At 36.8% G+C, this 26,959-nt stretch overlaps 1 protein-coding gene across 9 annotated transcripts in view; it reads left to right on the forward strand.

Annotated features, from left to right (window-relative positions):
• FUT9 (fucosyltransferase 9) overlaps positions 1-26,959 on the forward strand; it is a 105,391-nt gene that overhangs the window by 62,768 nt on the left and 15,664 nt on the right. For 2 of the 9 annotated variants that reach the window (XM_071446006.1, XM_071445997.1), the window contains exons 2-3: positions 10,566-10,659; positions 12,912-13,069. The exons of 3 other annotated variants lie outside the window; for them this stretch is intronic. In XM_071446006.1, the coding sequence (XP_071302107.1) occupies positions 13,027-13,069 (43 nt within the window). In that variant the 5' untranslated portion in view covers positions 10,566-10,659; positions 12,912-13,026. Of the gene's footprint in view, positions 1-10,565; positions 10,660-12,630; positions 12,690-12,911; positions 13,070-26,401; positions 26,538-26,959 lie in introns of those variants that run through there. 4 more of the 9 variants (XM_071445988.1, XM_071445978.1, XM_071446022.1 and 1 more) reach the window with 3 other exon arrangements.

A 26,959-nucleotide genomic window follows, 5' to 3' on the forward strand; every position in this document is an offset into this window, starting at 1 on the left:
GTTACCAATTCAGTTCTTTGCCCAAAAGATTGGGCAAAGAACCCTTTGAAGTGGGGTTTTTTCAATGGTTTGGTTTTTGTTTTAATTGTGGCTCATCTCCCTTACCCATTTTGTTCCTATATTTGAATTTGGATTCTTCTGTAAGGCAATAGTGTCTTCTTTGGTAGTGCAGTAGTGTCAGTAGGACAACTTCACAGTTCTTTTTCAGTTTTCATAGTGGTTGGATATTCTAATTCCTGTGCAGAGAAAAAAAAAAACCAAAATATTTTTGCAGTGAAATTATTTTGATTCGATAAATGTTCAATTCTACACTAACTGTGACACTCTTTTGGTGGCATAAATCATACCCATGTGAAGTACACACCAACAAAAGGACAAAAATGAGCTGGTTAGAACTGCCCATTTGCAACATTAAGGACATTTCACTTCAGAGAAAAATTCTATACAAATGAATTACATATTTTATAATTCTCTGGAAGAGAAGTCTTCTGCATATAAAATCTATGCTACATCACCTAATTTTCTTAAGTGGATGAGGGGGAAATGCAGCAAAAAGTCACTTATCTTCTACTAGTTCAACTATTGCCAACTCATGTGTGTCAGTTTTAGGAATAATAACTGGAAAGACTGAGCAGGGAATAGCTCCAAGGTATATAGTTTGCCCTGATACATACAGATGGAAATTCTAGGGCCAAAACAGGTCAGGCTTGTATGACCTAGCACTGCAGAAATACACTGAAAATATAAAGTTGCTATATATTCCCAAGACAAGAGTTCTCAAATGGTAAAATATTTTTACCCTAAATTTCAGCTTGCCTTCACTCTTTGTGTATTCTTTCCCTCTAAGCACTTGTAACCTTGGATACTTTCCAGCCTGCTAGTAAAAATCCTGATCATGCAATCCTTATTCAAACAAATCTGTTGTTGATTTTTATTAAGCCTGTTCTGCTCTCTTATATTTACCTACACATTGCTACAGTGTCTCCAAAGGACACAGGATACAGACATATATGCTGGGGAAAACATAACTCTCGATTTGGGAATTGATCATGAACTTTTCAATCAAGAACAACTTACACAAGAAAAATAGCTTTTTCTTATTTTTTTTTAACCTATTGGCCAAGCTACTCTGTTATTTTCCCACATTACAGCTGTTGAAGGTAATGTTCACTTTTTATAGATTGAGATACAAAAAATTTTGTGCTCACGTGTAGGTGTGAGGAATCACGTGCATGTGCCTTAGTCTTGCCTTTTTCAAACCAAAAATAGGGTGCTTGAATCCAAATTGCTTCAGTACAATATTCTCTAAATAACTACCCAAGATGATCATTATCTTAAAATTATTCCTGGGAAATGCTTTTGCCTGTGCTTAACTCTCTACTCGTGAGTAACAGCTCAGTAGAATTATCAACACACATTAATGAAAATTACTTTTATAGCTCCTTTAGAAAACTAGTACAATAAGGAATACCAACATCCTTAGAATATTTTGAGTTTTGGAGAAACACAGAGTGATTCTAGTTTAATACAACATGTTTGGCTTATATTGAAAATTATATTAAAATCAGTTTTGTGTCTTGAAGTAGGTAAATTAAGGAAGTACAAACTGCCCTTTCTGCAAGTGGAATAGACTTATATCACAGCTAGTTAGACAAGAGCATAAGAAATAGTTCAAGAAAAATTATGTTGTCAACTAAGATGAATAGCAAAAAATATCTTCTAGGAAAAAAAAATCACAGGATCAGATTAAACTGGGACAATGAAAAAGAGACAGAAAACTGAAAAAAAGAAAAAGTCAAATTAAGATAACCTATGGATAACAAACACGCAAAAAAAAGCCCTGAGATACAATGAATGCCATTTCATCTGGAAAGATAAAATAAGTTATCTGATGTTTTAAAAGTTACAGAGAAGAACTTGTGGTGGAAATGGCTTCCTCAAATCTTTTGATGAACAAAGTGGATTGACTGTCAATCAATTTAACAGCACAGGAAGAGAAACTACTTGAGGCTGAAGCAGCAGATTTGTATTATCAAAAGACTAGACATTCGCTTTAATACTTTTTTTTAATTACTTATTTTTATATATGAGTTGAATTTGCAATCAGCAAAAGGAGATAAAATGTTAAAAAGTTGTGAAACATTTTAGTTCTAAAGACAATTATGTAGTATTTTGTACCTTTTTGTAATAGAACACCCGTAAATTTTAATCCGTTTTTCAATACTATTTAGATACTTACTGGTATTTTTGTGCATATGTGAACCAAGAAAGAAATTATCAACAAGCAGCACTTTAATGTAGGAAGGCTTTGAGGTCTCAAGAGACTAGCTCTGTTCTAGAAAGTATTATGCTGCCTAATTCCCATGAGGACAACTTACCTAGTGTAAACATCAGTAACCAATAGGCTTTCTTGAATGAAGCTGGAGAAAATTTAAAAAGGCTTTCAAGATTTGCAAAATTCTTTCCCAAAGAGAAGAGGGCTTTCCCATGAGAACAGAGGCAGCTAGGTACCCTGTAATTTGGAACCAAAGTAGCCATGCTGGTTGTATATATGGGTTGGCAGATAAGGGAGACAAGTTTGTACAAACCCAGCCGGGAACTTGGAAAATCCCACTTCCATTATTAAGCATCATATATTTTACCTCATGTCCATACCATCCAAATACTTTGTTTGTGCTCAATGTTAAGGTCATGAGTAATTCTGCTTAGTTTAAGTGTGAACATTCAGGAGGTTCAGATGGAAAAAATAATAATTTCCAAGTCTAAATTCAAAGTAGCATACGAGCTTCATGGGTGAAGCCTCTGTTTTGAAGATGAGTGTTTTAAACCAACTATAACTATTCTGGCTTTATGCCTTCTCAGCACAGGAAGAATTTATTTCTTATCTTTTCAATTATCTCCAGGTCAAACATTATATTTACTAAGGACCTACAATTGAGCATATTGGCAGGATTCCTCTAGAACACTCTTTCTTAGGTGTGTGTTGTAACACAAAGTTCTGCACTGGTGAGATGTGGAAAAAACACAATCCTTTTGGCCTCCATTCTTTTCATATTCTTGGCTGACAAAATGCAACAGGGGAAAAATAGAAGTTGTTTCACCAACATCTTTCCACAATGAGTTTGTTGGTTTGTTGGCTAGGTCACTCTTCTGAAAATACTTGCTTTTACTTGGATTTGATGTTCTTGAAGGTCTTTTCCAACCTTAACAATTCTGAGTGCTGTACTCTACAATCATATATCCTTCACATCCGAGAAAGGAAAGGCCACTTAACACCTTATTTGGTAGCCAAGGGCAGGGGCTGGGCTTCAGGACCCTTATTCCTGTTTAAGAGACATGATGCCTACCACCTGAAGATGCCTGCTTGTAAGGAAAATGGAGTTGTAGATTGACCCTGCTCTGGACTGGTTTAAGCATCAAACTGTTTCAGCTGCTGATAAGTGCAAATCCCTCTTGTACACATCTAGATGTTCCATTTGTTCAAGGGAACAGGGGCACCTGATTTTATATTGCAAACCCAACTCCAAGTGCTCCCCTTCTCAGCAGCACAATGCACTCCTCAGTGCAAACATTACACTTGGCTCCAAGTGTGGAAGTTTTAGGCATTGCAGCATTAAATTGTATCTGCATGAACCCTTTCCTAGTTCTTAAGACAAGTGAGTCTGAGCATGTATTCTCACATTCTTCAATTTCCTTTCATTAGAAAAAAGTTACAAAATTGCCACAAGATTTAGATTATAAGAAAAGGCAGAAAACCCAGAAAAAAGTGGCCATATGCTGCCTGCATAAATGACTAGAAGATGCATATGAGTTCAGAGCAGAGGAAATTATTCCTAACACCTGTGAAGGATGTATTTCGAAGAGTGTTTAGGATAATTTCACTTTGGAGATTAATGTTAAAAGGGAAGTGAGTGGTTGCAGGATGGAAAGACGATTTGTGAGTGTTATCTGGGATGGAATCTTTCAGTTTGGGAAAGAATTGTAGATGCCAGGGCAATCTTAGGGCTATTTTGCACTCAGATATCATCCTTGTAATTTGATGGAGAAATGATAGAAAAATGGGTAAGGAAATTATTTAACTCAGGAGCAGTGCAGTTATTGAGACATATTTCATACAAACAGCATCCCTGTTAGTGGCTATAAATGCCTTTTGGCTTCTACTTGTGAAGTATAAATGCATTTTATAACCCTCCCTCCTCACTTGTGTTCTGAGAGGACATATCCTGTAGAAAAGGTCTCTTCTTTAAAAGGATTAAGGGGACAGAACCTTCACTGTGGTAGTCACACTGCAAAAGGAGAAAGAGAAGACAATGCTTGCCTCTGTGGCAAACAAGACATCATCCACTCAAGTTCCACCACTTCAGAGGCTAAGTGCAGAGTTAGTTGTCTACTCAAAAAGATAATAAATAATGCAATTAGATTTAAAGATTTCAGATTATTCATTCAGAGTATTCAGCAAGCACTGAGGAAATAAATCAGCCTGGAGAGACAGAAGACCACACTGGAAAATATTTGCTATACAGAATATTTTTAAAGTACACGGGAAAGAAAGGGAATAAAATGAGGGTCAGCAATAAGAACATTGACTTAGTGTGTGGACATAGGAATACTCTGTGTTTTTCTTACCTAGATGTTCCATCCCTTCCCACCATTAGACTGGATTGCCATGAGGCAGTGCTTGCAGATTGTTCAGGTAATCCAACATTAAAAACCCAGCCATGCCTTAACTTGCAAGAGAAAATTTTCAGTTCCTCCTTTTCCATTGCCTTTATTGCCATGAAAAAGCCATGTGGTTCCTTCAGATGAGCTTATACCATGTTTTCTTTTATTGCTGCTAAAGCCCTCCTCTGCTCTCTTAAGTTTTTGACCAGGCTCCTCATTGCTCTGCTCTGCTCATGTAAAATACAGCTGCCAAAATAGTCATGTCAGTTGATATTGCAGGTTTGCTTCTGTTCTGAAGCTCTTTCTCCTTCTCCTGTTTCCTACTACATCAGAGTCAGCCTTTATGTTTTTGCCATTGTGCTCACCTTGGAGCCTGTCCATCTTCACATCATTTAGCTGCTGTGGTAGGAAACACCTTTCAAGTTCCCTCTAGGTTGCCCTTTAATGCTACAATAGGCTCCTCAAGTTGATCTTGCCATTAACAACTAAGGAAAGAAAAGTTAAAAAACACCAAAAAAAGAAGATAGCACTCTGGTATGAATTCACTAGCAAATAGGATGACTGATATAGATCAGATACTTCAAGTTTTCTAAAGCCATTGGGACCTGCATACTTAAATGCATGATCTTCCTTTCTCTATTTTTGTCTTATCATTCTTCTCCTCTTTTGCTGCCATCATTTACTGTATCTTGGCTCAGGCAAAATATTTCTTGTGGCAAGTTTTCCACCTGCAAGGGAATGTTCATAATACAAACACAATTGAATTTTGTTTTGATGGAGCCCTCTAGGAACTTGACAAAAGATATGTTATTATTATAATATTTTAGAAGCTTCAACTAAGTGTTACATAAACCAGTTAAACTACATCTTTATAAAGGAACAGGTTCTGTGGTCATATAATTTTGCAAAATATTAAAAAAATTTGAGCTACCTGATGACACAAATCAAGTCAGTTTGAAGTAGGCTCTGTCCATCCTCTATTAAGCAAGACATCACTCCAAACACAAAAGTGTAAGTCAAATTCCACTGAATAATAAAGTGTATTGTATACAAAAAAAGTACTTCAGATTTTCAGTTTGAACAAAAGTGACAATTTTTCTCATTATATATATCATAGTTTAGAGCCATCAGGAAATAGCAACTTCCTTTTTAGTCTTAACTTTACTATTTTCCACATGTTTTATAGTACAGCTACCATTTACATGTATTTAAGTATTTCTCTGATAATGTAATACACTCTAACACTATCTTTTCTATTTGAAGTAGCTGAAATTTTAAAATAGCCTTTAAAACAACAGCAAAAAAATTAATTAAAGCTGAAAACCCAGTTTTCCAGATGTAAGAACCTTACATCAAATTATTCCATTTAGGATCTCTAGAAGCATTGAGCAAGCTCACTCAGTCCCCAAGCTCACATTTGCAAGAGGAAATTCAGAAACAGCTGAACAAATGCATATGTTAAGCAACCTGACCTTGACTCTGTGCTCTGTACATGATGCTAGTGATGTCTTTGTGAGCTGTTGTTTCAGCTGAGCTAATGAGTGCAATTCCTAGACAAGATCAGACTGAGAGCTCAGGAGAATGCAGGTGACTCAGAGCTAATGCGATATCAGATGGAGCAAAAAAAAGAGCAAAGACACACACTTCTGATTTTTCTGAGGGGGTAAACAGAAACACTGAAAAAAAAAAGTCTATTGGAAGAGAGGGAGTGGGAAAAGATGCCTTTGGTAAGTGTAGGGAGTTAAGAGGTTTTGTGCTGCAATTCATTTTCAATATTTTGTGTAAAAGAACTGCTCAGAGCATCCTCAAGAGTCTCTCTCTGGGAAATCTCACTGTAGCAAGTAGCTGCTAATTCCATTTTAAATTAGAATGTGTTCCTGAAGTACAACTTTGGCCTTTTAAGAACATATCTACTGAATGCTTTAAGCCAAGTGTTCTTCAGCTGCTTGAAGGTAAGGGTGTGCAGCATGCTGGTTATCCCCTGGAGCTGCTCTCCAAGGCCTGCTCTGTGTTTGGTGCAAGGCTTGTTTCATCCTCAGCACACCAGACAGTTTTAATGGAAGCTACAACACTCAGCTGAAATCCTTACCCTACACACCAGCAAGTTGGGAATACTCAAAAGCCTTTGACCCAGCTTTGAAGGAGAATTTGGCATACTGCAGAGGCTAATCAGGAGGAGTTTAACTGAGAAAGTCAATGATAGTGAACTAAGAGAAATCTTTTAGTGCATGAACCAGGTAAAAATCAATTTTTTTTCACTTTTTTTACCATTAAAAAAACAAGAAACTCTTCTATTTAGATCTGAAAATACCCAAACTACAACTGAAATATTAAATGGATTTGAAATAGCTAGAAAAGGACAAAAAAAGGCTGTGAGTATAAAATAAGAAACCTGATGTTTTGCGTGTTTGGTTCTTTACCCTGAAGGTCAGATTGGAGAGGTGTGACAAATACATGGGAAAGTTGGACAGCAGTAATTCAAAAAAGAATAAACATATTGTGCCTTTTTGATATTCTAATTGCATTTCTTCCTTCTGCTTCTTCAAATCACATCTGACACTTATATAGTTAGATTAATCTGATAGATTGTAAATGATTCCAGGGTTGTAAAGGTACTTGGCACATTAAAAATATGATCATATTGGTCAAAAATATCTGCATCTTGTCCTTCTAAGGGCATTCAAAATTTTTTTACCAGTAAGTTGTAAAGTTTGCACTCTTTGCTCCAAACATTATTTAACATACTTGCTACATGGTTTGGATTTGTCATTTTCACTTGTCATGGCTAGTAGCTCTGATGTCCTTAGCATTCAATAATATGAAATAGTACTTTTTGCATCCCTGTATTATTTTCTGTGAATTTAAGACCTGTCATATTAACAAATGGTTAAGTCTATTCAACCCTGATAGGAGACTATGATTCTGTCCTGAAAAAGCTGGTTTTTCTCATCACAGGAAGATTTATTATATTTTTGCATGTTACTGATACCATTTTAAATTACAAAGATTATAATTTCAAATAATAAATAAATAAGTAAATAATTACACAGCAAACTTTATTCCATATTTTATAATTATATTATTTTTTTATTTTCTAATTATTTTATTGTGTTATTTTCTTTACCACAACACTTTCATAAACCATTTTTGGATCTGTGTTTATTGTGCACAGACTTTATTTTCTTTTGGGTTTTTTTTGGTTTCATTCATTTTCATGTTTGTAACGGCATGATGGAATTTATATCTTGAGCTGCTGCTTGCAGTTTTCAAATAAAATGCTCTTCACAGTCTGCAACATCCTAGGTAGTGATACCGCCCTTAAGATTTTTATTTTAAAAAATCCATTTCATTTTAAAAAATCTACTCTTATTCTAAAAGAAGGTAGAGAAGACATGTACAGATAAGAGTTTTATATACACTGTTTTGCACCCTGTTTATAACAGTTCAGGATCTATAGTTCAGCTTATTCTATAGTCAAGGTTTAGAATGTTTCTGATGTCATTGCATTTTATATTACTCTATATTCTCATATATATATATACTATATGTATATGAGAATACATCTATGCGAACTCCACAAAGCAAGATTAAATGTAGATAGGAGAGAGTACTAATTTCCTGGTTTTGTTGTCTTGTTACATATTTTGTGTGGAAGCATTATAATTTTCACCATGCAAAATAAAATTATTTTTATAACCAGAAAGGATACATGCACCCTCTCCTAGTATATGCTGACAAATCAGGTTGGAAGTTCCACTTGCTTAGCTGCATCAGATATTTGAAGTTGAAGACCTTTGTCCACACACCCCAATCCAAAGTAACAATACATGAAGTAAGACCAATAACAATAAGAAAATGTTTTCATAAAAAAGATCATTAACCTCTTTCTGTTGAACTATGTAGGAAATTTTTGAAAGTATTTGTTGGCAATTTCTTTTTGCTTCAAAGTAGCAGTACTTGTTCATCACAAGCACTACTCTGCAATTTCTCTGAACAATTCACCAACCATTAGAGAGCATTTGGTACCTATGTAGCCTTTTTCTTGTTAGTTCTGCTTGAGAGGTTTGCTTCATGTTCTGTCGGCGGTCCCCAGATCCAGCAGCTGTGTGGGCCAGACCTGTGCTTCAGGAACTCATCACCTGCAAGACAAATCTTGTCTGTTGCCTACGAGCAATCAGAAGCAGAAAGCTGAGGTTTTTTCCAGTCTCCAGGAAGCTGCATGCTAAACCTGCAGACAATGAGTTCTGTGCTGATTTGGGGGGCTTTAAACCATTAAATTGCGGTAAATATATTTTACCTGGAAGACATTCTTTCCTCATCTTCCTGTGGAACTGGCAGGTACAATCAGTGGAGGTAGACTGTTATTGTTCTCTATTGCTTTTGAGAGTAATTTGGGCACTAATTACATTTAAGAGGCATGAGAAGGACTTCATATTTGTTGCTCAATACATTTCAGTCAGGGTGGTTGTTGGATACAGGGCTATAAAAAGTAAAGATTTTTGTATGATAAAATAGCTGGGCAAAAATATCAGAGCTTGGTAATAGCAAAAGAATGCTAATCATTCATCACATTCTGCAATCCTATCTATATTCTCTCAGAAGATATAAATACTAAACAATTAAGGCCCACAATCTCTCAGCAAGTTGACTCTTATTATTTCTGTTTTGTAGAAAAACTGCAGGGTACAAAAATGAAACACTTTGGTTAAGGTCACAGAGTAAGTCTGCTGAAGATGTACAAATAGATTCAAACTCTGCTGATTCTTTTTTGTTTTTTTTACTGAACAGGTTTTTTTCTGCAACATTTCTCTCACTCATTAAACATCTCTTGCATAGTTTAAATTAAGAGCATCATTAAGAAGTGAAGTTAATTACCTTCTCTCCTTTTAAAAACTATTTGCTGATTTCTATATTGAAAAGATTCAAGCAGATTTTCTCATGTGTTTATAATGGAAAAATATCTAAACACAAATATGAAAATAATCATGCTGCTTTGCCATGTTTTCATGATATAAACAGCCAATAACACCCACAGCAACTTTATTAAGACAAAGATTAGCAAATATAGGAGTTTAATTGGATTTTGTTTTCAAACATATCAAAGCCCTAAAAAACTTGTATTTACACTATATTTCTTCATTATAGGGAAACCTGATGTTATGAAAATTAGGTCAGTGTTTGACACAACAAAATTTCTGCATTTTTCCAGTGAAATGGGAGGGTAGTTTTTCACAGTATGTTATGAAAGAATTTCTAAAATCTCATTTTCCAAAGCATGTACAAGGCATGGAGAGGACAGAATTTAAAAGTAGGAATGTTAACAGCTTAATAGAATACCCAGAATCTTTAGTAAAGATTCTCCCTCTGGTGTATTATTTGAATTTTCAGGTCCTTACATAAAAGTAAAACATTTAACCTACAGGCACTTATGGAAATATTTCATATAGAACCTAGAGAGTCAAAGTCTCATTGAAGAGGACTTAGGCAACAGCCTCATGTTACTAAGTCCAAATGTTAAGGCACCTGTGGGACATTCCACCCTCTCAGCAGCCGTGTAGCCTTGCTGTCTCTGGAGACCTCTTCATCCAAATTGTTGATGGAGTCTCCAGCATGAAAATCCAGATTGGCTGCTTGGCTCTGAGGAAGCCACAGGCCTTTCTACTGTGACTGAGCTACCAAAAGCCTGGGGACATGTCATTACCTCCTAGGATTCTCAAATCAAAACGTGCTCTCCCTATAGTACGTCTCACCCCCTCAGGATTTTTGGATTTTTATGTGGACTGAACTTCACATAAGTCAGCATGGAGAGAGAGGAAGGATAGCTAATTGACATGTAGCTGAAAGCACTGACTTATGATGTCACAAGATGTCCTTAAAATGTGTTTTGTTTCATTTTAAAACAGATATTTGCCCATTCTGCAATCTGTCACATGAAGCTGCTGTATTCTAGGATGCATCACAGATGGAAGATTTTGTCTCCACAGCCACAATGTTCTGGTGAGAATCACATTCTGTTACAGTAGTCAAGTATTTAAGTCTCACCTGTGATGCACAAAGACCCTTATTTCTGAATTCCTCCTTACAGCTTAGTTGTTAGTTTTCTTTCCTGGAAGATAAGAACCCAAATCAAACACAGAAGGAATTTGGATTTTATTCTCCGATTTTCTAGGATGGCATTTAATACATGTTCCTTACATTCGCCACCTGCCAACCCAGAAAGATTCTACTCCTTCATCCACTTGACTCCAAAAGAGGATTAATAACTACATCCCTAGAGGAAATAAGAAATAAGCATCTAGTCTTCCTAAAAGACATCTATTCTGTGAATTACTTACTTAGTAGTCTCTCTCCTCAAATATGAAAATAGATTAAACACCCAATTTAGAAAATATGCCTAACTTTTACAAGATTGAAGTCGCAATTAAAATGTCTAGGTTATTTTTGAAAACAGGGATGGTTTTCTGTCACATATGGATGTCAGGTGATTTTTTAAAGTGGGACCTTATTCCTTCCACAAATAGGATGCGTTTCACCAAGTTTACTCTTTTGACTTGGGACTTTGTAGAATTCTGCAACATCTTGCTTAAGATTAAATTACACTTGTTCTCAAAACCATTAGTATGTACTAAATCAGGAATTTAATGTGGCCATCATCATTAGACTCACATAGTGAGAATTAACAAGTTTTTTGTGTGTAAAAGAGGTAATTTCTTTAAGATTCTTTATATTTATTAAATGGCTAGTCCAAAATTAGGTGATTTATTTATACTCCGTGTAAAACAGTTATAGAATACTCTGTAAGAAGCTTTAAAAAGCTAATTTTATATATGTCTTTTCAGAGAAATGGAAACACTTGCTGACACTTAATATTTAATCTTCTTATTGTCACAACACCTTTTTTAGCTCTTTTTTCTTTAGCTCCCACAGAGAATGGATTCTGAAAGAAAATAGAAATAAGAGTCTTCATTCATCCTTATTATTCTTATAACTAAGTTTATAAAGCAATATTATGAGCTTACTAAGAGCATATTAAAATTATAATACAGAAAAAATATCTGTGATCACTGTTGTAATTCATATGTCATTAAAAAGATAACTCTGAATTGAAAATCATGTTTTGGGAAAATAATCTGAAGTACCTGAGAGAAGAAAACCGAAGAAGGAATTTGAGGTAAATTTTGCTTCAGAGAAAATGGGACAACCAAAAACTTTTAAACTTTCTCAAAAATAACCTTTGTTAACTAATTTTAATAGCAATGGGCTACAATGGCATAACTACACTGATAATGCAGCAAGAAAAAAGAAGGTAACATGGGACAGAACTACATAAATACTTTTGTTTTTTTTTTTCTAATGTGTAACTGTAGTAGTCTACTTCTTCTTATTGATTTCTTTGGGTTTAGATCCATGCCACTAAAAAAGCATTTGAAATATCTCTGAAAGTAATGAATAGATTAACAGGGACTGCTAATTCTTCTCTACTACCAAGCCTCTAAATATACAGTATATAAAGGCAGACAAAATGTAATAATAATAATAGCTGTACTGCATATCAGCTTGGGGTATATTTGCCTAGTCTGCTTTTCCTCTCTGCCCATCAGTGTTATCCTTCTTCATAACACCTCGAGGCTAAAAACTGCTTTTTCCAGGCTTTGAAGTCATACTAGAATAGAAACTGTATTTTCTCAGCTTAAAGAACTTGGTGTCAATAAAGGAAAGTGCATGACAGTCTTTCAAACAGGAAATCCTTTACACACAAGGTCCATGCAGTGCATTACTATTACCTGTACGTGCCTCCTGTGAGCAAAGTTCTGACCCCATTGCCCTTTGGTGTAAAGTAGTAGGAGTGCTAATGCATTGTGATTCATAAGGACTGGCACAATGTCTATGCTGTGTAAGATCTTTGCTGCACAGTGGATCTGGCCATACTCAAGAAGTGAGTCAGCTCTGCCCCGTGTTGTTTTGCAGGGCACCAGTGCAGCCAGCCCCCCTAAAGCCATACTGAAATGTTGGATACATCAGCTCAGGTAACTTACAGCTGGTGCTCCCATGATATCCAAACTAAAATTATTTATTTTGTTCTCATTTGGAAAGCAAACACATTGAGGCTATGATCTGGTGATCTGGACCTACCAGAAATGCAAATCAGAGTTTCTTCTGCAATTACTACAACCTACTATGTGCACTTGACATGACACTGAGATTAGGAAGTAATCTGATAGATCACTTTTTGATTTTTGCTTTTCCAGTCTGCTGAATCTCATCTGCGCTGATTTGCAAGCCCAAAGCTGTCACAGACCCCAATTACTCACTTAACAGAGGATTCAGTCAGTACAAGAGAAACAGTTACACGATATTAGTTACATGATAATTTCTGTACCTACTTTCAGAATGCTGTACAAAGAAGGTGAGTCTCTTTAACTCCATTTTTTGTTTGAGGAATCTAAATCAAGGCATAAGATCTGACTTGCCATTGTCCCCATCAGCTCTTTCAACATTCAAGCAGATCAGGTAAAATGTCATCAACACTCAAACTTATAATAGGTCACTCTCATTTCTAATTTCTGTCAGAAGTGCCATCACGGCTTCTCTTTTATGGCAATCTGAAGTTAGTTGTCAATGTAAAGGAATTAAATTATACTTTTAAAGTGTAAAGAAGTTTACAGTGAAATAAACTTGTTCCTTTTGGTGTAGAGGGAGATTTTATTTGAGTAATAAAATCCTTTATAGCAAAATTAAATATAAGACTAGTAATTATGCTTTCCACAATCTCTTAAAAAACAGGGTTGTTTACAGGTAACATATCTGGCTATACCAAGATTTCCAAAGCCAGGCAATTGCTGCAACACTCAGCAATCCTTTGGGAGCAATGCTGAAACTGGTACCTTGGTTAAGTAGTGAGATTGACAATCTGAGGAAAAAACTGGGAAAGAGACTAGAATGTGAATGGGAACTCCACGTGCATTTGGGAAGACTTGCTGCAGATCAGACAGCTTTGATGGTTCAGGATGAAGCTTTAGCTCAAGAACAGATTCTAGATCTGAGAGCTCTGCAAGGATTTTTTTTTTCTTTAATAACAGAATAAGGAAGGAGACACTTTTGGTTATTTATAGCGTAAGTAGTTCTGAGACCTTCTTTTAGACCTCAGAATATCTTTCCCTGGCGGAATAAAAGCTTCATGTATTTTTTGCACAAAATAAACATATTCTTCATATTTCTTCATATTTTAGGAGCAAGGACAGTACTGGCATACCACAGTCATTGCTTTCTTCACCAAAAGTGCAGACAGCAATGTGTATACCATTATCAGGGAAGAAGCTTTTGTTTCACTAGTGCTCTCACTGGTAGAGATGTCAACAGAGGATAGGAGGGTAAAATTCATGGATCATTTTAGGAGAAAAGCAAAAAAAACGAAAAACACCAAAATTTGCAGAAAATACTTCACCACACGTGCTAACTAACATAGACCTACCATGCAGTAAAACAGGACAGGAGCATCCAATCCGTGGCAAATTTCTCCAAATTAGAGCAATTATTCTGTAACAGTAATAGAGCTAGAGATATTCAGACCATATTCATTCCACACCTCTCATGAGTTCCAAATCACAGAGAGCATCACTCAAATATTTTTCTACTCTGGGTCTACACAATTGCTAAACCAGTTCCTAATGATGCGTTGCAGCCAAGTGTATCCAGCACAACTTGCTACACTTTTGCTCCTGACACAAAATAGGCTGCAGTCATGGTTCAGACCCATGTGGCATCAAAAGAAAAACAATCAGAAAAGATAGAAAAGAGCATTTGTTCAAGACTATTTTAAACCTTCCACATTAAGGGCTCTCTGCCTTGAGAGAACAAGCAGCAAGCTCTTTATACTTTATTGGAAATAGCAGTGAAACTCAGGAGCTGCTTTCCTACAGTCTCCTAGTAGGATTTTTTGCAATCAATACTGTATGTTTTGCATCTTAGTTTTTGGGGTAGAGCACATTACTTTTTCATGCTTTGCAGTACTGCTGTGATTTCTAGAAATGTACTCCTTGGGAAAATGGAATCTCTGTGTATTCACAGTGCTGAAGAACCCAGGAACCTCAGGCTTCCTGGATTTAGGTTCACCATGAAATTGAAACAAAACCGATGGTAAAACATTTCAAATAATTTAATCGTGTGGGACTTTTTTCGTGTGTGTGTGAATTCATATACATATATGCAAGCACTCAGGAAAGATACTAAGAGGCAGAAATTATACTGGTTATGCTCTTTCTTTACCATCCTTCAATGTTATAGGAGTGAGGTGCACTGAAGTCTGGCAATTCTCATCCATGTTTGCTGCTCCTCAGCAGCTGTCTAAGCCACAGCAGTTCACAGCATAGGTGTATTTCCTGCCATGTTTAGCTGTTCAGATCTATGTTCTGTAGTGTGTCTGGGAAGTTGAATGAGCTACGATTAGAGATGCTGTTCAGCTGTTTGATTGCAATAATGCCACTTCCCTCATCACAGATATTTTGATTGGAAATCTGCAGTGAGAGTCACAAAGGACAATGTTGATGTAATTAGGATGCTAAAATGACAGTGACAGCATGTTAGTTGAGCTGTGGGAATGACATCCAAATAGTGGGTTTCATACTCTGTATTTACCACCGAAATACACCTTCAGACTTGTGACGCACGACAGCAAACAGCTGCCACCCCTATTACAGAGAAAGTGGAGTAACAACAAGGAGGTTATTTAGGGAGTAATAACAGCTTTCAAAGCAAAAGGCAAAGTGCTGATCAGTGAAGACCAGGAAAGTCCATATTTGTGCTTCACCTATCTTTTTTGCCCTTACAAAAACATCTATCCATTTCACTATTCCTAGAAGCTCTTTGGAATTATTCTCCTTAGGAGACTTTTCCATTAAAGTTAAAAGGGAGAGGGCTAAGAATTGCCTTGTATCATTTATTTATTAAGCTTCCCTTGCTTTGCTTTGTCAAAGTGATTTTCTTCCCTGACAGCTACAGAAGGAGTTACTTTAGTGTGTTGTACTCAGTTTGATAATAGTTATACTCTATATCATTCTGTGGTTTTGTTTATTATGCTGCTTTTTGTGGCATCATAATTTGACCACTTTGGTGTACAGATAACTTTATAGCTTAGTGGTCATATTTATACTGTGGCAAATCAAAAGGGAAACTTTGAGAGCAGTGATTCCCAATTACATACACATATCGAAAGCTTACAAAAGTATATACAGGTATATTAAAAGTGAGGTCCAGTATGGAACCTCACTAAAGATCAGAACAGGACCAGGTAGATGTTGGGCCAGATGCAGGCTCTGGATCAGGCATGTTGAGGGAAAAAGAAGCTTGGTTGAGAATATCATCACTGGTCACAGTGCTGTCACCTGCAGCCAGAGTCTTCCAGAAGATCTGAGAAGCAGGACATTGAGGAAATGGGGTTTGGGAACAGACAGAACTGAACACAGACAGAACATAATAGAACATAATGCCTGTTATTTCAAATTAGATATTTGTGGTGCTTTAAATTTTAGCTTTCATATTTTTTTAGATTCTATACTGCTTTAGTGTGTGACTCTGAACTTCATATATAGTGTTAGCAAGTTCTCTTCACAGTTTAGTTTGACAAAGCAATCCTTTTCCAGGTTGAGAACCAAGGACACCATTGCAGCTTTAGGCTCAAGAAGTGTAAACAGTGGTGAATTGAGGAGAGCAATCTGGAAGGATGGGACTTCATAACATAAAGCTGTAATTGGAAAATTGACCCCAACATGTAAATGGACCAAAACTTATAAAAATGTGAAAATTCATGACAGGTTGTGCATCTTGTGTCCACCCTGGGTCCACTTCTGGCAGAGCCATGGCCAAGCTCTTGTACTGCCCAAGGTGTATCCCTTGAAGGCCTTTCAATAAATCCCACTTTATTCCTTTGACTCTGTCTAGCCTCTGTTTCAGGTCAGCCTCTTTAGGCATCATTTGCATGACAATCTACACAAAGCCTGCAATCACAGGTCCAGAAAGTGTGTGCAAAATAAAGTGTTGTAACGAAATTAATGGGATTTTTAATTCATGCTCATTAACTGGGTAACAATTACACCTGAAAGCGTCAGTGATTAGATCCTGCAGTCATTTTTAATTTGGGGTGTATGCTGCTGGGGTAACAAGGTCCAACCCTAGTAATGAATTAGTAGAGTGAAGTGGTGTGAAATGCATGTAAGATTAACAGCCTACACAAAATGTCAGGGATGTAATGCACCCTGCACCTTGTCTCCATGAAAGTAACTGTAGCACCCTTAGTGTAAACATGCATAGGCATGGAGATTAATTCTGCATAATAAATAACACAACAAAGCCACGATTCTTCAATTCTGATTCAATAAGGCAGAATAAATAGCACAGTAGGATGTATATATATTATGTCTTTAACAGAAAAATAACTCAAGAAACTGCCTCTGTTCTGCCATCTTTACTCTGGATGAGTCTGGTGATCCTGTCTCTCCTGCACACTCTTGAAATCTTAAGGAATCCAGTTCTTAAATGTTCCTTGTCTGACCACTGATAATCTTCCCCCTTTCTCAGAGGAACAGTACACAAAGAAAAAAAAATGCAATGCTTCCAAGTCCTTTCCTCCCAGTCTTTTCGTGGATCTTTATTTCACCAATTTCCATGTATGAAATAATTGTTGTTGAATTAACATGCTGGACCCTATAAAGAACAATCAAAGTTCTGCTAATGTGTCTTAAAATATGTAAATGTGCAGTAAATTAAAAGACTCTAAATGAAGACAAAGGCTAGGAAAAGAGGCATTGGCAGTGTTATTTGGATACTTCAGTGAACAGGTTTGTGTATTGCTGGAGCTGACAGATTTCCTTAGTTGTTTCTAATTCTGAGAAATTGAAAGGTTCTGACATTGCCCCCAAAAGAAAAGGAGTAAAGATGAAAACAGGGTCAGAAGAATTATGAAGAGGGAACAGTGGAAGGGAAAACATAACAGAGGGGCAGTTAAGAGAGCAGGTCAATCTGTTCGTAGGACACAGTATCTGAGATTATGACCATAAGGAGAAGCATTGCATTGTAGAAGCATTGTACATGTGCATGTTCAGGTCCCAGCTCTTTAGGACAGGTCCTCTGAGGTGCCCTTACCTGAAATCTTAGGGGACACTGGGAAGCTCTGGGGACACTGGTACTCCTGTGGGTGCTTGTTGCTAGAGCAACAGTTGCTGGATTGTCTCCTGATTGAAACTACTAATTACTCAGGCTATGTCTGTATCAAGGTGAGATACATTTCTTCCCCTCTTTCTTTCTTTTTAGAAGGTAATTCAGCCTTACAGCTCATGAGAGGGATGTGAGGCTGTTGTCATATCCCATCCTGACAGCATCCTGACGTGTGAATCTCTCCTCCAAGCTTGACAGCAGAAGAAATCTTCCAGCCATTAAGGGAAACTTAATGATAGCTGGGATGACTTTTTGTCCTCTGCAAAATTTTGTGATACTGAAATATTCCCTTTTTGTTCAGAGCAAAATTAAATATTTCAAACTAATCTCTCCCTAATGAAGTACACTGACATGAAAGCATCTTTGCACTTCCCTTAAAATTTGTTTGAAATATGACAAAAAAACACCCTTGAGAAAATGTTAGCAAACTCAACTTTCCCAAGGTAGATTTTTGTGTTGACAAACTTATAACTGAAAAAAGAATTAAACATTCTGTGGTTGAGTCTCTTTGAACTTTCGTAGATCAAAATATAGTTTTGTGCACAATGCATCAAAAAATCATTTTAGAAGCAGTTTATGAAGACAGAATAGGGAACAAAGGACCCAATTCATCTTGTCCAATGAAAATAAGAAATTCATTTCCACCATAGTTTATAGCTTCTATCCAGTAAATCTGAGTTTGTCCTTCACTGGTAGAAAACAGGTTATACGCTGCAGGATTTTGGAAAATAAATTTTAAAAATTTACTCTTCACTTCAAATAATTATTGCAGTGGAAAGGTTTTTATTGTTCTTAAATATTGTAAGTCACTATATTGACTTAGTCAATAAAGCTAAATTCTGATCTATATTTTTCTTCATGCTGTTATTTTTATCTAATTTTCCTTCTATGAGGCAGATAAATAAAACAGTGATGTAAAATCTGAAAGAGAAAATAAATCTAGATGGAATAATCATATTAACAACACATCAGCTCTGCAAAACTCTGTTGTGCTTCCCTGCATAAAATGACAATTTAAAGTATCTTTCCAGAAGTTTCATGGAGATTATTGTATTTTATTCTCTATTTAGGTTTAAAAAAATCTTAGACAACCTATTTGAAGTCTCCGAGTGAAATACTTACAGTTCAGTTCAGCATTACGTGCCAGTTTCAGAGAGGTTGAAGTGTAATTTATTTCATTTTACTTTCATCAGCAAGTCAAGTTCATCCATCCAAAACCAGCTTTTCTGGGTACACACATTTCATTTGTTATCATTTTAAGTAGCACAGAGTGCAGTCAAATTCCAATATCTGTCAATCGCACACAAGTACTGTTAAGTAATCTTTTACTTTCTAGTTAAATGCTTACACCATAAACATTGAATAAATGCTTGCTTGGCACTCAAACAAACAGCTTAAAGCAGCAAAACTGCCTTTAAACTGTATAGAATTTTCTAACTATTTGATGGGTATCTGAAAACTCTATTTTCCAGTTAATATTAAATTATTTTGAATCTATTAAAAAGTATTCTGTGCTGTAGTTACACCTCAAAAAATCCAAAGTAACTCAATTTTTAAAAATACTCCTCTGATCTTCATATCTTTCTCTTGATTTGTTGTACCAAATTCTACTTACATTTTAATCTTCCCTTTTGGCATTGCAGAGCATTATTTCAGAACAATAAATAATAAAACCGGGTGCTAAGGTGTTGAACATGACATAGGAACCTGAATAACTCAAAAAACAAACAGAAGATGTGTCGAAAAAGCCTTTAAAAGGCTTTATCCTAACATGTTCTTAGAATTTTTTATTATTTTTTTAAACATGCTCATAAATCTTAGACATCTGTATTGACAACTAAAATTAATCCACTAAAAATAGCTTGTTGAAAACAATTGTGTTTGTCTTACTCATCACTAAAAACCTTAAAGAACAGAAGCCTTGAAAGAAACTGGCTGGTAATAAAAAAGAAGTTGATAATAATTGCTGATGCTGAAAATGCAAAAGGAGACAGAATATGAATGCAACTTAAATTGGAATTTAAGAATCCTTTATCTTTAAAGCTTTCTATTCATGTCAGCTGTATCAATAAACATGCTTGTTTGCTTAATGGGGAGTAAATTCACCCAATTCCCCCATGCCATATTTCATCAGAATTCTAGTCTAAGCAACTGCCTTCTGCTCCTTGCTAGACTTTTTCCAGAAATCAAAAGGCAGATTTCCCATCTCCAGTAATTTATACAGAGGTTTCATACATCTCATGCTGTAAATAATCTTCAGGATTGCAAGATTCAGCCTGCTGCTGTGTTTCCTGATGAAATAATTGTTTCAGAGCAATAGGTTCTTTCATGTTACCTCTGACAAAAGAGTTAAGGCACATAAGAATGAAAAATATTTTATTTTTCCTATAATAATATTACCTGTCTCTACTTTCTGCCTCCTTTTCCCATCCACCCCTCCCTGGCTCAGTGCCCCTGTGAATTCAGTGCTCTCTTTCCCTCCAGCACAGGAGTGGCAGTGACTCCATGGCCTTCTGCACCCACTGGCTGTCACATTGCAGCACATCTCACAAGGAGAGCACAACAGCAGCACCTCCCACTGGGACACAGCCTCCACCCAGGGCCAGCAGCTTGGGCAGTGGTGCCTAAACATTCCTAAGTTCATCATGTCTGGGTTTGTTTGCATACCACATACGTAGAGAGGATACAGAGAAATATAAAGCATAATTGATAAATCACATGGCAGGGAATCTAAGGAATTCAGTGTGCTACAAATACCACATATATAGTGTATATATATATATTGGTATTCATAGAAGTATGTATTTATAAAATACAGCAGGTGTGAAAACAGAAACATTTCAAAAAGGTGATTAAATCTTTCCTGAAGTTACAGATTGTGGGTGATTCTGTTATGTGCATGTGTAAGGGAGGGTGTTTATTATTTGCACCTTGTTCCAAATTTTAGATATTCCCTGTACTCTAACTTATATCTGTCTTGCTGTCTCCTGAGTTACCTTAGGATTTTTATTTCTAAGTTAACCTTAAGGAACACAAAGGAATAGCTTTTGAGCTCTCTTTTTTTTTCTCTTCTTACATGGTGCTGCAATCCATTGAAAGAACAAAACCCTAACCATACTGAAGCTAGTAGGTTTTCCAGTGTTTCTGTGAGCAAAATTTCATCTCTGATACTTCTTGTCTTTCAGCAAATCCAGCTATGCTTGTAGAATTTCAACTATAGCTCTGCAAAGGGTTGGGTTTTTCTTATTTTAAAGATCAAGGGGGTCACTGACTTTAATCTAAGTCTTCCATTTCTCTGTACTAATTTACCTCAATCAAAAATTTTGAATGTGTTTTCAGAGATTTGTAACAAAGATGCATAAAAAAGATATCTGATCTGAATAAATGTGATATGACTACCTTCAGGTGAAGCTTGTTTGAAGAAAAAATTCTATCCCACAGATTCAACCATTTTGATGCAAATTTAAGTCATAGTTGTCAAATAGTTGTTCAAATTTTCATGATATTGTGAAAATTACTTATCTTTCCCCGACTTGATCTCCACCACTCCTTTACTCCACATAGAGCAGTTTCAGGAATAATTTTCTGACTGTGGCTTGATTAAAACTTTATGCTTGCAAAAGTCCAAAAGATTCTTTAGAGAAAGACATTTCAAAAGTGAATGTATTGTTTTTACTAGAGCACCATTTATTTTGCTTCTATGGTACTCTTAATTGGTAGATTTGAAAGTATTTTATTAAAGGAAAGGAGTCTTACACTTTGGGTATCTATGAGACAAAGTGATTTGTGCCTAACTCAAATTAAATTCTGCTCAACTAAACTCAGATTAAACTGATAAAAGAGCCAGGAAGTTCTCTACCACTTTGTTCTGTGTCCTGTGTATGAGATTTGTCAGGGTATCAGCAGGCTCTAATTGCCCTGGTAAATCAGTGCTGTCCAGCAGAGCAACATCCTTGTCAGTGAAATAATGATTTCCTAACATTATTATCATTGTTTTTGATTAAACTTCATTTAGGAGGACTTACAATAGACATATATTCTAGCAGAAATTCCATTTAATTTGGCTGGGAAGAAGTCTTTTTGTACTTTAACATTTGTTTTTTGTGATATTTGACCACAACTAACCACAGAGATCAAAGGCTGTCCTCAACATCCACCACCTGCTGACCAGTAGCAGGTCTGGTTGTTAGCCCAAAAGCTTCCTTAGGGTTCCTGGAGCACCTACAAAATCTGGACAATCTGTTGGGCACCTACGAGTGCAACACACCACAAACAGTGAAAGAGGCTGCCCAAGACAGAACTGGGGTGTGCCTTCCTCCATCCTTCACCAAGACACTTTCCATGCTCTAAAGGATTGGGTCCTTCTTGGATTCAGAGCTGGGAATCCTCCCTCAAGAGCAGGGATCTAGTCCCTTCCTTTATGAAGAAGTTAGGAAATAACACCTTTTGAAGCGCAGCCAGAAAATTATTCACCCAAAATAAACACCAGGTTTTGTGTTCTTTCCAGCAATGGAGATTTAAACCCTCTCTTTAACCTTCTCTTTACAGCGTTGTAAACTGCATGGGAAAGGAAGCTGACTCTACCTTCTACTGCTGCAGATGTGCCCCTGGGCATAAATCATTAGGGAGTCAATAGGCAGGAGACAGAAAGAGGTCATAAGAAAATAGTATTGTCTTGATTAGCACCTAGGCCTCCAGTGAGGGGAAAAGGATTGCTCACCTCTATTCCTAAAGCTCTTCACACATTGTAAAATCGACAGATATTGTTGTCTAGGAGCTAGAAAGCCTTTAAGAAAATTGAATCATCGAGATCTGAATCGCTTGAAGTTGAAGAAAGATTCATATCTAAATAGGTCATAGCTTCAATTACTATATAAAGGGACTTCATCCTCTGCCTGTTTCCTTTAAGTTCAAACAAACAAAAAGCAGCTGTTACCAGTGCATTTAAGATGGAGTCTGCTCTTGTAGGCACATCTATTTCCTTAGGGCTCAGAGCTGGGGTAATAGCTGGTTTATCGATTTTGAGTGGCCCTTCCTCATGAAGAATGACCCCCTTCTGGGGATGTGCTGGCACCAGGCAGCTAAGAGCACAGGAGTCTCAAAGGCAGAGGGTCAGAGAGAGTTTAAGCATGACCAGCACTAACAGACAAATGAACAGAGGTTTTCAGGGTTGCAGGATTGCAACATGTCCCCTGATCCCCACTAGTAGAGCCTGGTTTCTGGTTTGGGGCTGCTTAGGACACTTAGGGTAGCTAATCAGCTAGGGATTTAGGTTCCTCTTAACATTTTTGTCATCATATTAGTCCTACCCACAATTGCTAAACTGAATTAACTGCATGGATTCTCAGTCTGTTTGAAAAGGCAGCTGCTTGCCATCACTTTTTTTACACCAATTTCCTTAAAGTAAAGGAATCCAGCATTAAGTGCTGCTGACCTCATATCTAGACCCATTTTTTTAATCTTTTACAGCCTATTTCCCTTGCTCTTTTTCTTTCTCTCTGTGTTTCCTCCTACCTATCTCTCCAGATTTTCTTTAGAAAGTTACTTTCTGAGTAAGATTGCTATATAAAGTCTCCCTTGCTTTGTAGGAACAAAGGAAATCTCTTTCTTTCCACTTTTTAAATGCCTAGTTTTAATAAGCAGTCAAGTTGTGCCAGAGAAAGACTATGGATTGCAAACCTTAAGATGGGAAAAAGACTACTTGGCAATTTGTATTACTAAGATACAGTAAATAATTGTACATTGAATTGTTACTCTAGTGGCAAAACATTCATTAATTCATTATGGAACCTTTTTCTCTATTAAGAGTAGAATAATGTATGACACTAAAATCCAGTAATTGAACTTTAGAATCAAGAACAAATTGAATATTGGAATTAAACTTAGACTTTAATTAAACTTCTCTTTTTAATATGCTTAAAAGGAAGACAATAAGCTAAGAAATAGCAAATAACTTGAGCCTTTTCATAGAAATATGATCTCTGGACTAACTGCTGGCTTTGTGCAGGTTTTTGTCAGCAGTCTGTGCAGAATATTCTTCATTGACATGTTCTAACCTCAAGTTGCTCTCAGAGGCATCAGTGTCTATGTTAACCTGGAGAGTAAGTAGTAAAAAGGAAACATCACCTTAGAACAGGTTGGTGTTTGCAGCTATTGGAGGATTTTTCCAGAAAATTGTTCCTTGGACCCGTTCCTCTTGTGTATTTGCTATTTCTTCACTCAAGAACTTCAGGTTTTTTCTTTTCCACAGAAAAAGTCTCTTCAGTGATTTTGTTAAGCTTTGTATTCTCAGCTTGTTATACTTGTAGTTCCAGCTATCTGCTCTTCCTTTTGTTGTGCACACAAAGAGAAAGTTATGCACACTCCAAGAAATTAACAACTGCTTTCTCTCAACTGCAATTTTGTTTTCTCAGAAGAGTGTACAGTTTGAGAGGTTGAGGGATTGTTAGTTTTGCTGGTTTTATAGTATACACTATCTAAAATATATATTGTTTTTTAAATATGTTTTCATTCTTGTTTTATCACACTTTAGGTTTTGGGTGATTTTTTGTTTCAGTTTGTGTGCATGCATATGTTTAAACTTCTTAATAGGAAAGTTTCTGAATTTACTTTTTGTGGATCTTGCTCTTTCTCCCTGTGTTTGAGTAAAAAGGCACTTGTATCAGATCTTAAAAGAGATCTATCTGATCTCTACTGCTCATGTTTTCAGTGTCCAAACTTTACAGTATAGTATAACCTTTATAGTGAATTACTAATCTTGCTCCAGCAAGACAAGTATTTAATTCAAGAGTCTTGTTTTATAATCACCTTCTATCTTACACTTAACAGCTTATTCTTTTGAAATATTTGGTACTACCAACAATCTTGAGAACATAGCTGTCGGTGCACAATGAAAATGATTGGTGCTGGTTTTCTTTCCTTCCAATTAGTGCTGGTGTCCTCACACACACAAGTGCTCTACAATCCATCAATTATTTGAATTGCACTTTTCCCAGATGGAAAATAAGCCTCTGTTGTTTTGGCACTCAGTATATTACAGTATGAAGGATTTGTATTCTCTATGCACAGAATCTAACCTGAAGTTTTGAGTCCCTGATGGGCTTTTAGGAAAGCTGGATTAGTGAGGAGTTCTGCTCAAGGCATCTAGACAACTAGCAGCACCTGGCTGAGGACTCTTGGCTATCCTGAATCCTCTTGACAAACATTTAGTTACTTCTTAGCTCAGAATAGTCCAGAAACCCAGTTCTGTTGATTGTATTTTTAAAACAAATGCCCATCCTTCCATTCTGTGAGGGGAAAAAGTCTCATTTGCAAAGAGTATGGATGGACATATTTTAAAAAGTAAGCCTATAAATTATCACCTCTGTTATCTGTTAACATAGTAGTAAATGGCATTCTCCAATTCAGCCACAGAGCAATTGCAATGGATTTCAGCAGTCCAGTAGCTTTTTTTTCTCTCTAGGGCAGTTGTTGTCTCACTGGCAACTAGGATCCACAGCACAGATTTTTCAAATTAAAGCAAGAATATTGACCTGCATCCTAAAAAAAACCAGTTCTATCAGTACAGATCCCAAACCTAAAGGTATAACAAGTCTCTTAAGGAAAAGGTGCTAGGCAAGCAGAGAAATGAAATGTTAAACAGAAATCAGATTATGGGGAATTTATGGTATTTCTTAAAGGCCTCTCAGGCTTCCTTTCCTGGCTACAGAGCTGTCTCAAAAGTTGTGTTGCCAGTGGCAAAATCCTCAGATCTATGCAGGTTTATCTGCACAAAAGGCAGCATTAAACCTCAATTAAATTTTTTGAGCTTGCTTATGCAGCAAGATAGGGTGGTGTATTTACTGCACCTAGCCTCTAATCATATCTACACAAACAGCTGGTGCTCAGAGCTCCAAAAGCCTTGCTTTGCCACAGAACTAATATACCCCAAAGTGTTCAATATTATAAGTAGGCATCCTCTGTTTTTTCCTGATTCTGATTTATCTTCTTCACAGGAAGAGGTGTTTTTCCACTATACAGGGGAACTACATATTAGGAAATCAGTCAGAAGCAACCGTGATTGTTTGATGGGGAGTTTAATTTACGTGCACAGGAATGCCTGTGGTTCTTCTCCTGCCACTTGATGCTCTCTCTCTGTTTGGCTTTGCTCACATCATTTTCACAGGCACTGTGAGTTAACCAGGGCTTTCTGGTGGGCAGGTGGCCATCACAAGCACACAGTTTGTGCAGGTATGTTATTCATATTTCAGCTGGCCGGCTCCAGCTTTACAAGCCAGTCACAAAGCTGCTGAAGAGCTCTTTCTGCAATTCTGGCAGAATCAGAGAGAACAGCAGTTTGCTGTTCCCAAACCACATGGAAAGAGGGGAGGAAGAGACCACTTGCTTTTGGAGCACTTTTCTTTGATCAGCTTCATTTTGTGCAGAGCCTTTTCACGGCTTTTGAAAGAGGCAGGGACTGGCTTGTGCTGCATAACTAGGATGAGCTTTATATTCAGAAAGATAAAAAGCTCTTTTCTAGCAAGGCAGATAAAATTTGCTGCTAAGCTACAGTGGTGAAAAACTCCATTTTCTACACCTAGCACAGTATGGAAAGCCATCACCCCTTTCACAGATTGCTGTTGGTCATTAACTAGCTGTGATGTGGACAAGCAAACGTGGAAGTTAAGGTAAAAAAGGTTCTGTCTGCATGCTACCAAGGCTGGCAATGCTGCTGAGGTTCTGATCACTTTGCATGTCATTTATTTTCCAGTTGTGCCAAGGGAAGGAAAGGGTACCTCCTGTACCCTCTGAGACCAACTCATAAGCTCATGATTAGAAAGCAACGCTGCTGCCATGTGGAGTGTCCTGACACCGACTCTGGATTGTCTGGAAAAGTTTCTTGCTGATAGGACTGTATTTTTTTTCTTTTATATGTGGTAGTGTTGGTGGACATACAGTCACTCTGGTATGGACAGCAGTGCTTTAGCCATTTTCCCCTGCTGTTCTGAGAGACTCTGTGTCCCTGGCTAATGCCTTTTGCTGTACACTGGATCACAGTAAGAAACCACTGAGCTGTTGCATAAGCAGCTGGAGAGTGACAGTGTGTGAC

Source organism: Agelaius tricolor, unplaced genomic scaffold, assembly GCF_023055355.1.
Source record: "Agelaius tricolor isolate 1412-34295 unplaced genomic scaffold, bAgeTri1.0.p SCAF_1, whole genome shotgun sequence".
Lineage (NCBI taxonomy): Eukaryota > Metazoa > Chordata > Aves > Passeriformes > Icteridae > Agelaius > Agelaius tricolor.